Source organism: Aythya marila (genome assembly GCF_965140915.1).
Source record: "Aythya marila genome assembly, chromosome: 17".
NCBI classification, from domain to species: domain Eukaryota; kingdom Metazoa; phylum Chordata; class Aves; order Anseriformes; family Anatidae; genus Aythya; species Aythya marila.
This window is the reverse complement of record NC_139058.1, coordinates 7,305,846-7,317,856: the sequence shown is the minus strand read 5'-3', so window position 1 is coordinate 7,317,856 and position 12,011 is coordinate 7,305,846. Positions and strand designations below refer to the sequence as shown.

Sequence of the window (12,011 nt, the reverse complement as noted above, 5' to 3'; positions counted from 1 at the left end):
ATTTAGAGAAGTCAGTTAACTGTTGTGCCCTAGTACTTGAGAACAAATTAGTCAGGGTTTTTCTTTTGCTCTTTGCTAGTAAGTTTGTGTATATTTCAGATACTAAGCTTATTTTTAATTTAAACCTTTTTTTTTTCTTCTTTAATTTACAGGTCAGACTCCTTTAGGGGATTTGTTGATTACTGCTTACAGAAAATACCTCAGGAAAGGCCATCATCAACAGATCTATTACGGGTAAATTTTCAAATCTCTTTTGGAAATTTGGGAAAAATGTGTTTGCCTACCCCAAAGTAATTCTAGTGGTGGTGAATGAGTATTTTCCCTTTTTCAAAACACTGTTGCTTTTTCTCTTGTCTGTATCAGTAGTTTTGGGGGGGTCTTTTTTTAAAGTACTGTTGAGGTTTTAAAGGAACTAATAACTGCATGTGTTCAGATGCGTGTTGTTACTGGCCACCACAGTACTGCTTACCACGATCTGAATTTGGAATTCTCTTTATATGTGCTGGAATAAGGCTGCATTTTACACAGTTTATTGAACAAATTTCTTCTCTGTGAGCTGAAAAATTGGCAGAAGCCTTGTACTTTTTGGTAGTGCAAGGCTGGATTCCTGTACGTCTCTAAGGCTGGGAATTGGTTGCCTTTTCTCTGCATGCACCTTTCTAAGATATCCCATCAAACATCTTCTAAGGCTGCTAAGGCAGAAGAGTCACACTCTTTGTTTCCTGAAGAACTTTCTGGCCTTTAGGCTCAAGTTTGAAAGCGTGGTGGCCTTACTAGAAGTACTGGAGTATTTTAGGCTATTTAAGGTTACAGGTAAAATCAGGAAGCGGTTGCAATTCCCTTTATAACATGGTGCTCAAGAGTCAAACTGCTGGAGAAAAGTAGAGGCAGTCTGTGTAGTTAAATGCTTATACTGCTGAGTGAGGGGTTTCTTGAGGAAGCAGCCCAGCACCCTGCTCCCTGTACACCCCAGAGCTTGGCAGAGGTTCCTTTTGTGCTAGAGAACATGCAAGCCCCATGAGCCAGTAGAGAGAGCAACAGGTCCTTCAGCTGAAGGAGGAGGCTGCCAGCAGGGGAGTAGAAAGATGTCATCTTGATATATTTAATTATTTTTAATTTTCTTCCTTCAAGACAAAGCTGCACATCCCTTAACTGAAAGTATGATCAAAGACAGACAGGTCCAGTGCTGGATCAGTTAAATCTGGGCTGCAGATGTGAATACCAAACAGTAATTTTCTGTGTAAGCAAGCCTTAGGAGCAAGCTTCTGAGCTCTTTGCAGAAAAGGGAACTTCCACCAGTCTCTCTGCTATGCCATGGGGTCAGAAGGATGCCCTGAGTTGTGACCATGCTGCACTCTGTGGCCTTTGAAAGAGCAGGGAAGAGATGAGGGAAGAAACTAAAAATGACCTTTTGGGGGCATTTACATGATTTTGTGTAAAGTACCATAACTGTTAACTTCCTGATGTGCCTTCGTTTTTCTCTTTATCTTCTCCAATAGAGAGAAGATTTTTTCTGTTGTGCAACAGGCAATATTTGTTGCCAAGCTTACATGCAATTTCAGTGAAGATTTAAGGCTTGTATTTTGCTACAGACCTTTTCTGTGGAAGCAACAGAAAATCTGAAAAGCCATTTTAATTGCTACTCAAACTCAAGACTTAACCAGGCTTCATAAGATGCACAGGCAATAGCAAAGCTACTGCAGAGCTGGAAGTACTTTGAGAATTATACTCCACATGATGAGAGGATTAGGCTCTTAATGAAGTTTTACAGATAGCGGCCGATTAGTTAAAGAAACAGGGGTATTAGAGATGAAAAGAGCCTGAGTGACCTAGGTTATGTCCTGGCCAGGCTGGGATTGCTGTGGGTTGCTCTGAGCTGTCCTGTTTCGTCCTTTTTCAGCACGATGCAGAAGGAGTTCAGGAAGGTTATCACAAACATATTTTTTTCTAGTAATGTCAGCATGATTAATTCTGATCTGTTCATACCTTTCAAATCTGTTCACAATCATAGAATGGTTTGAGTTGAAAGGAGCATAAAAGAGCATTAATTCCACCCCCCTGCCATGTCAGGGACACCTCCCACCAGACCAGGTTGCTCAGAGCCCCACCCAGCCTGGCCTTGGGCACCTCCAGGGATGGGGATCTTTCTGCCAGCTCTCAGTTCAGCTATTTCCTTTTTGCTGTAGCCTTGTAAATCATTCCTTTGTGCCTGTCTGATCCTGGTTTGGGGTTAACTTCTGTCCAGAGTTCAGCTGGCTGGACAGGCATTTTTGGCTAATGTGCTATCTGAGTGTGTTACTGCAGGTATGTTTACGTAGGCTGTGCTTGGCACTGCCACAGCAGTGGGGTTTGGGCTGCTTCATTCTTCTGGCTGCTGTCTTGTTCAGAGGTCTTGACAAGTTTACTTGTTAGTGCCACCTGTAGATTATTACTTTGCAAGCAAACTCTGCATCTATTTTTTAGTGTATTTCCAGCCATTACATTTTTCAGCTTCTCTAGTCAGGCAGTGCTGTGTTTCTATCTGGTTCTGATCCCATTTTCCAACCTTTTTGGTTTTTTGTTTTTTTTTTTGTCCTAGATGGGCTTTGAGTAATTGCTCTTGATTAATTAATGTCTTCTAATGTTTGCTCTTTTTCCATATTCATGCATCATGCTTAGAAGTTAAAACTAGCACTAACAGAATAGGCCTGGGTTAAGTTATCAACTACCAAAAAGTTGTTTATGTCCCTTCAGCAGTCTCCATACCGAACCCAATTAATTAGAGCTAGTTTTGGAAATAACCATCATTTTGGAAAGTGCCTCGTGCAGGTTCATAATAGCCATGAGCACGTAGGAGGGGGACCCATGTTGGGACTGATGTGTCCTGAGTTTGACAGAGTCTTGTCAGCGAACCCTAAATCAGTTCCATTTTCTCAAGTCTACAGCATTCAGTTTACCTGAGAAGTACAGGAACTGTTTATAATTCCCAGGGCTTTGTCTTTGGAAAATTTAAGAGCAACCTTTCTTTACAAAGTAGGGATGTGTGAAATCCTGTCCAGCCCCTTCTCCATCAGGCTTTTTTTTATTTTTCATTTTTAAGTATCTCCTTTCTATAAAATTGATTAGTGGCCCTGCTATTCCTCTGGTTGCCGTACATAGCTGCTGGTGAGAATTGCATGGCATGCTGCTGTTTCACACCAGGTAAACAGGACTCGGTTTTTCCTTAAATATTTGAGCAGAGGAATTGTTAGCTCCGTAGGGTGTTTTGCTTAATTTCCACAGTAGGTTAGATTGCTGCTCTGTGTCTACCTGCCAGCCTTTTCATGCTGATTTTTGTTCTAAGGCTACCATTCAGCCTTTGTTTTATGGCTTCTCTTGTTGCTTTTTCAGCTCAGTAAAATGCGTTCTCATGGATGTTTCTGAATCTCTTGGTTCTTGAAGTGAGAAATCGAAATCATGCACTCTTTACTGAATAGCTGGCTTTGCACTCGCTTCTGTCTTTGCTTTAAGCCTGGACCATATAGAATATTTAACCCTCATGCCTTCACTTTCCAGGTAAAGCCTGACAAACGAGCTTGTTTTTACTTTCTCTTCAGCGCCCGGTATATTTTTCCTGTGATCCATTTGTGCTGTGGCACATAACCAGCGTTTTGTTCTCCGGTTCTGCTTGCAGCACCCCGACAATCCTTTGACCAGCTAATAGGTTTATGTTGTGGGTTTCAGAATGATTCATTCATGTGGATTGGCAGTCTTTCTGCTCTCTAGGAATAGTGTAAGTTCATTGAAGGATATGATTTCAGGAGTACCTTAGGTTGGAGTCTGCACAAACAATTGGAGCTGAGATGTCATTCTTAAATTATGTATATTCAGTCTTTTTGTTTGGTTTTAGACTTTCAGAGCAGTGCCCCAGATGTTCCCTCCCGCAGGAAACATCTCCTCCCTAAAGCTTGTCAGATTATAAGATTCATGATCTTTTTTCTTTTAGGGATTTTTTTTACTTGCATGTAATAAACAGGGATAGAGAGAAATTTTTGTGGCCACATTTTTTAAAGGGAACTGAATTTTAGGAGGTGTTAGAGGATATTTTCAGTTTCAGTTTACTATCCTGGATGAAAACAAACCAAACCTATCTCAATAATATTTTCACTTTCAAAATTAAATTACAAAATTATATTTAAACACGTATTTTCTTATTTTTCTCAGCTTGTGTGATATTCTCAGGAGACTTGGTCCTGTTGGTTAGTCTTCCAGCCAACTTACTGCTTGCCTTGGGGTTAAGCACTTATTTTTGAGTCTGTTTTTTTCTTACAATTTGAAGAAAGCATACAAATTAAGTCCTATCAGCCATCATCTCTTACCAATTTATGCAGTACCTAGCAGAGCAGTGACTACATCTTATGTATGTAGTTCAGTTATTTCATGTGGATAAGCATTTAGAATTGTGTTCTCGTCATACAAGACTTTTGTTTATATTTTTATGCATCTACCTTATAGTTTCCATGTGGTCCCATTCTAATATTTAAGGAGCTTAAATACGAAGCACGTAGCTTGTCACTTAATGAAAGGAGTATTTGCAGTGTTGAAGAGTATGCCTAAATGAGTATACACTGGATAGGTAGGATGGAGTTAAGTTCAGGATCATTGTTCCAAATGCATTACTGCTTTCTAAAAAATACCTGTTATCTACGATGAGATAAAAATGGTTACCTTTTTTCTAATCATAAATAAGCTGCAGATTGTTTGCTGCTGTTTACAGAGAAATAAATGGTGGGGATCTGTAAGGAGCAGAAATGAATCATTTGGCTTCTGTGTGAAATAATGTGGTATTTTTAGTTATAATTCAAAAATAAACGCCATCGCTGCTAGCAAAAAAATGGATACTGAAGTGAGTAGCTTGCTCCCTTAACAAAACTGAAATGCACAATAATTTGAATTCAATTAAAAACAAGAAATAAGCCTGCGGCATGATTATTCCTATGCTTATTTAGAAATCATTAAATGATGATGTTGTCAACTTCCTTGTACGCAAGACTTGTGTTCTGAGAAGGGCTGGGTCTGTTGTGTCTGTTACTACAGCTACAGGTGGCTGTATTAGTGCTTGAGTTTGAGGGGTGCCATCAGATCCAGGGAGAGGTGTGTTGCCCCGAGTTCATGAACTGAGGCCAGGCAGGCAGACCTGATCCTCCTGAGACCTTCTTTGCAGCGGGGGTCCAACTGTTGAGCTCACTAACAAAAGGCCATCCTGCCATTCGCAGTGCAGGGTGGAAAACTTTATTTCCTATTCCCATCTTTCATTATTCACCTATCTAGAAACGCACACACGGTGTTTGTGCTTTAAAGCTATCTCCTGTGGTGTATATTAAGCAGCGTACGCTAACGCAGTGATCCCATGCAGAATATTGGCAAGTGTATGCTCAGATCGTTCACGTACTCAGAGGTTGAATCAGGAAGCTGCAGGGCTTTCAGGCTCCATCGCCAGTTGTACAGCGCAGGAGGACGCGGCTGATAAGTCAGAGCAGAGCACTGCATCACGTACTTAAGTTCCATTGAACAACTTACTGTTAAGTCTGCACTTAAAACCTGTGCTTCTTGTACATCCTTAGGGGTTAGTAAGAACTGGATTTTTTTTTTCTTAAACTCTTCTCTTAAACTCTTCAATAATAAACAAGCCTTGCAGTCTTCTTACTGGTTTGGAGTTGGAATAGGTCAGATGCAGGGCAGATCTTTGCATGAAGCTTAGGCAGGTAATCTTCCATAATCAGGATTGATTAATCTTCATCCTTTATGCATTTTGTTCATTTTTCAGTCCTGTGCATTTGCAGGGTTTAAAGTGGCAGTGTCTTGTTCCTTGTACACTTAAAGTGAAGGGGCTGGGGAAGGAACAAATCAGCTCTGATGCTCAGAGAGCCCAGAAAACCTGACCTCAGTCCAAAAAGTGAATCAGGGAGTCAGGGCGGAGAGCTTTCAAAGGACCTCTCTGCCCACCACTCTGCTTCTCCTGCCACTGATGTGTACGTGCACATGAGTTTCGAGTCGCAGAGTGATTTTTGCTCCTTTCTCTGTACTCTGCGTTTGATTGTGCTCTGTGCTGAAGCAGTTCCTCTGACTTCCCAACAAAGCGCTTTGCAGCCTACGCTTCAAAACTCAAAGGGCATGGCACGATCCGTTTGGTTGTTTGATACAGTGATGAGTACGGTACGGGTAATCAGTGCTGAGGCTTTCATAACAGGTATTACTAACTACTGAACGTGAACTGGTGTCTCATGCCCCTCTTGGGAGGGAGCAGTCCCTGTGCCCTTGTTTTCACATGAAACATACTAGTGTCATGCCTGAGACCGTGTGTTTTATTTCCTTGATTATAGCATGATTTTGTTCGCCGAGACCGACCACCAAGGGTACTAATAGACCTCATACAAAGGACAAAAGATGCAGTACGTGAACTGGATAACCTTCAGTACCGGAAAATGAAGAAAATCCTTTTCCAAGAGACACGGAATGGCCCATTGACCGAGTCTCAAGAGGAGGAGGAGGTACTTTTATTTTGTTGCCCCATTTGCGCTGTTCTAAATCATGTTAGGAAAAGTGAGATGCTGCTGTCGTTAAGGGGCAGAACAAACACGGCCAGGTATGGATGCAGAGCATTAGCAGCCATTACTCAGTGGTAGACGTGCATTTATTGGCAACTTTAAAACTTCATTTTGTCAAATGGTTGCCTTTCTTCTGAAAACTTTTGGGAAGAAAATCATTTTAAGGGAGATTCTCTACGATGAAAAATAACTCACAGCCTCTATGAAGGAGGTCCTAGTGATGGTCCAAGGTTTCCAGTCTTATAAGCACAACCAAGAGCAGTTGATTAATGCTGATATATATTTTTTAAATTAACATAGGTCCATTACTTTATAGTATAGTTATCGTGAGCTGAAAAGTAAATCACCAAATTAGTAAGACTTGTTTTTTTAATTTTTAATCTTTTTTGCTTTTATATTAAAGATATAAAACTCAGCTGCAATTTAAATCTTGTAATAAACAACCCACTTAATCAGTGTATGATAATTGACACTAACTGTGGCTCAGAAAAGAAAAACAGTCATTTTTTAATTGATGAGATTAGATGGAAATTTATGTCATTTGGTGCGGGCACATTGGATAAATAAATCCATGCCTGGTTCTCAACCACAAAAAAATCACAGACAAATTGATGTTTTTATTCCTTTTTGCTGTATTACAGCAAGATCACATGCAGTAAGATGCCCAAGTTTAGTGTATGTTTTGGGGACTTGGCTTTGAGGCTTGTGTATGTCAGATATTCTTGTAAGGCTGGGCTACAGCGTTGGTTTAAGAAATGGGCAAGCCTGGGTGTCAGGAGAGCACACAGGAAGAAGAGACTGGTGCTTAATACTGCCCTTCACTGTGGGGAAGATGCACAAAAGCAGCAAGAACAGCAACCACTGTGGTTAAAGCTACAAAGTGCAGCTGTTCTGACCCTCCAGCTAGGCAACTTTAAATCTTTAGGTTATTTATCTGGGGGAGGGAGAGCGGGGGTGTCAGATTTTTGCACTGAAAACTTCAAGCTGTGTCCACCTGTGTGTGACAAACTGCTGGGAGAGTGACAGAGCAGGAAGCACAAGGAAGTGAGCTTCACACTTAACAACTCAGCAGATCCAAGCTCAACAGCCAAGGTGTGGTAGCAGTTGACTCTGAGATGCATCTTCCTCTGTTCTTCCTGTCCCCACCCCTAAAAAGGGGGAAAAAATGTATGTCCAGGAATTAACACTAATAAAGCTCACACTCTGCATGTGCACAGCATGCCCTGCACTGGGATTTACCCCTGAGCTTGCATACCACAAGAAGAGGTTGTATTGCTCGTGTGTACATTGCTTACTTGATGCTGAAAGTCAAACACAGCACTCGCTTCAGTTACTAATGGTTAACAGAAGCTGTAAATGCCACAAGCCAGTTTCTCTTTCTACCTTAGTGTAAGGGACATTACAAATCCTTATTTTTAACACTAAAAATAATACTAATGCTTTCCTCAGAGCTCTTGAAAAAAACTAAAGATCATTTGGAAAGTATTTAAGCCAGGAAGTCAACATTAAGGTTGCGTGTGCAATCTTCTTCTCTGCCCTTTTGTGCATATGTATTTATTAGTTACATAGTCATATTCTCATCTGAGATGCCTGGTAGTTATTTCTTCTACAGCTTTATATAAGCATCCTGGAAATGTTTTCATTCTCCTGTGTATATGTTTTCTGTAAAACAGTATTCTTTTGTATTTTGGAGTTTAAGTGCTTTTACACAGGCTCTGAATGATCTGCTAATTGCTTAAAAATAATCAGACAATCAAATACATATCTGTCAAGTCTGTCAAGTTTATCTTTCTTTCAGTTTCCAACCAAATGAGTATCCTGTTAATTGATTTGAAATGTAATTCTCCCCAAGCTCACTTCGGAGGCCAGGAAGAACTGGGTGCAGTAGCAAGCCATTCATTTTGGTGAGCCGAGGCTATTTCAGAGCAGGAACTGAAGGCTGCTCAGAGCTCTCAGTCCTCACTGAACTCACTGCAAGCATCTTCAGTCCCGTTAGTTTATTACTGGGGACTCTGTATGTTCTCAAGTCAGTCCAGATTAAGCTCATACTCAGGGATTACTGAGCTGGTATGAGTATACAAGCAAAAGAAAAAAAAAAAGATGCTAACTTCTGATATTTGTCTATAGAAGAAAAACATGTCCTATGTGAGGAACAATTACTTAGGTATGTCTAAGAAGATTACAATAACTTTAATCACTGTAATAATGCAGGCTCTTCTGAGTCAGCTGTTTAAAGGTGAATGAAGATTACATAAGAATTTATCTTGGCTGAAAACACAAATATAGCATGTTGGTTTTAGCTTGAAAGAATGTCACTGCTGACTGCTTGGGACAAGGAGGTTAAAATCTCTGCGCCCATGATATACCTGAGATAGCTACCGAGTCATGAACGAATGGGTTCATCTTCTGACTCACAAAATGTGTTGTAGCATATATAAACTCGGAACATGGTTTTAACACAAACTTCAAAGATTGTTCCTTTCACATTTATGAGACTCCTTTCACCACCCATCCAGTATTCCTGGATGCGTCCTGTTCAAGCCAGAGCCATGCCCAGACTTACTGATATGTGCAAAAAACTGTCCTGATGTCTGATTTATGAGGATTGCAGGGGAGGAGGCAAAAGCTCGCTGCCCCCTGTGGAGTGCTGCATAACTCAGGCAGCCTCAAGAAACGTAGTTGCCAAAATACTGAGTAAAACCCCTTTAACTCTGCCGAGTTGCCTTTAAAGCAAACCTTGGGCACCGCAGTCACCCCGCTGGGCAGGTGACCTCCCGCGGTATCCGTAACCCATGCCCCTTGTTTTATAGGACAGTGAGCATGGATCAAACCTGAGTAGGAAGATGGACAGTCTGGGCAGCAACCACTCCATCCCGAGCATGTCCGTGAGCACAGGCAGTCAGAGCAGCAGTGTGAGCAGCATGCAGGAGGTCCTGGATGAGAGCAGCCCTGAACTGGTCATGATGCATAGTGACGAGAGCACAATTAATTCCACTTCCTCCGTTGTTCATAAGAAGGTATGTCCTCTGGTGCTCTCCAAAGCTTCCTGCCCTCCCTGCTGTCGCTCGTGCTGCGTAGGGCCCAGCGAGCGGCGTGCTGTGGTCTTGTGCTGAGCCGTTTGCTGAGAGCAGGAGCTGGTGATGGGCTTGCCAGAGTCAAGTTCTGTGTTTTTTAATTTTAACGGCTGAGCTGCGTTCAGATGATCTCTGAAAATACAGAGATGGCTAAGGAAGGGTAGTGCTGTCTGTGTCTAGGCAGGGTCCACGCAGACTTACTGCATGCCTCCTCACCTGCCCCGCATGTGCACTCCTTCACCTCTGCTCGTGTCTTCAGTCCTTGTTTCCTTGTGAATGAGTGTGCTGTACTGTGTAGCACGGTGACAAGTGGTCACAGCAAAGCTAACTGTTTACCAGTCACAGTGTATGATTAAAATCTGCTTGCACTTGGATTTCCCTCATGAGAAGTGGAAGTGTGCAGAACTTTGGACCCTTCCCACGAGGTACGTTTCCAGTTAAATACTACTCACTGCTTCTCTGTTCTTGCGCTGCATGCTGTGATCTGTTGCCATTTTGTTTTCTTGGTGCTAGATAGCAAACTGAAGTTGTCTACCTCTAAGTCAGCATCTAATCTGTGGGATTGTTTGAGTGAAATAGTTTTGGCTTGGCCTTAGCAGTGTCATTTACTAGTGGGCAGTAAAGCGTAGGCTTTGTGTGATTGCATTTGCAAAGAGCTTCAATGTGTACATGTGCTTTTTGCCAGAAGAGCTAAAACATTACAGCAGCAATAAAAGTATGAGTTTCACATTTGTAGGGTTGCGACAAGCCTGGTTTTAACTAACTAAATATTTGTAAGCATTTTTGTCTCCTGAAATACACTATTTATGTAACTGAATATTGAAGCATTTATAGAAGGGACCTCTCAAGTCATTTTGTCTCCAACAAAAGATTGCTGTATATATTTAAAGATATGGGAAGATAAGATGCATAAATTTCAGTAGGTTACTTTTTTTTTTTCAAATATGTTTTCAGTAGCACCTTTAAAGAGAGACGTTTTTGGAAAAAAAATAGGGACAAAAGGCCAGTCCAAGGAACCATCAGAATGAAGAGCGGCATGACTCATCTTACGTGCTGGTGATTGTAGTTGGAGCTTGTTTCTCATTTTGTGTAGGTTTCGAGAACGTTTATTTTGATTTCACATTGCCAGGTAGTTATGTATGCATTAAAATAGAAGTCGGAGAGATTGATTTACACAATGGTACATTATAATATTACTGATGGATCGGTGTCGTTACAGTTGATGAAGACAAAATGTGAGCCACTCCTGCCAGACCTAAATTGCATTTGTGAAAGAAGTAGAGTTGCTGCTTGCCTTAAGAATACCATTTCACTTTGTACTGATTGTATGGCACTTGTAAAGTACAAATACAGGAAGACTTCTGAGGTTATGAATTCAATCCTCTTAGCATTGTAATAACTGCGACGTTCTGTAAGATGAAGACATTCAGCTGAGAACAATGCTCAGTTCAGTTAGGCTCCTTTTAAAAACTCCCCAGCTCACAATTTATGTATGGTGTCATATTTAAGTTATGGACAGAGGGAAGTGTTAGTTGCCTCTGCTTACGGGTACGTGTGGGCAGGGAGCATATACTCGCATTACCCTGTGGTTGCACACCATACATACATACATACACTTGCACTGTGAAAAAGCATAATTATGACACCACGTGAATGTTTTTGTTGCTTGTTTGGAAGAATGGGAGATCTTCCACACTTTTAAGGGAGGTAGGGTAAAAGAGCTTACATAGAGGTCACTTAAAGCGGGTGTTTTGAAGTATTTTAGGAAGCACAAGAGCCAGATCTGCACTGATAACTCTTGCACACTACCTTTTGCTGTACATATGCATTTAGAATATGCATAGCAGGACATATACCACTCTGAAAATACAGTTTTAACATACGCCTTCTTAAAATTCTCTGTTACTTGGGGCAATACAATCTTAAACAAAATATATATATAATATATATTAATATATACATGAAAAGAATAAAGTTGGAACAGGACATTTCAGGGGATTTATGTATACATACATTCATTCTATTTTCAAGTTATAGTTCTTTATTCTGAAAAAAAAAAAAAAAAAGTTCAATTTGTGCTTGCTTTAACTGTGTTTCTGTAAACTGATCAAGTTAATCCACACAACCTGGTTTTGTACTACGAGGTGAGAAGTAGGGAGCTCGGTAATACTCTGGAGCCTAATCACAAACAAAAGTAAAAGAACCTGGGGGTTCAAGTTTAAATTTAGCTGTTGTTTTGCATTTCATCAGCCTTTAAAGGCTAAAAAGAAAATACAGATGAACATAATTAGCCAGCTGTCTGCGTTATGTGGACACGGGGTCATCTACTAGATTGTTTTGACACAGGTCAAATCAGAGTGTTGTGTAAAAT

At 40.9% G+C, this 12,011-nt stretch overlaps 1 protein-coding gene across 7 annotated transcripts in view; it reads left to right on the top strand.

Moving 5' to 3' along the window:
- The window catches only part of TAOK3 (TAO kinase 3), an 83,320-nt gene that overhangs the window by 50,600 nt on the left and 20,709 nt on the right, over positions 1–12,011 (top strand). For 6 of the 7 annotated variants that reach the window (XM_082774470.1, XM_082774471.1, XM_082774473.1 and 3 more), the window contains 3 exons: positions 153–234; positions 6,342–6,509; positions 9,377–9,583. In XM_082774470.1, the coding sequence (XP_082630596.1) occupies positions 153–234; positions 6,342–6,509; positions 9,377–9,583 (457 nt within the window). The remainder of the gene's footprint in view (positions 1–152; positions 235–6,341; positions 6,510–9,376; positions 9,584–12,011) is intronic. The other variant, XM_082774476.1, reaches the window with a different exon arrangement.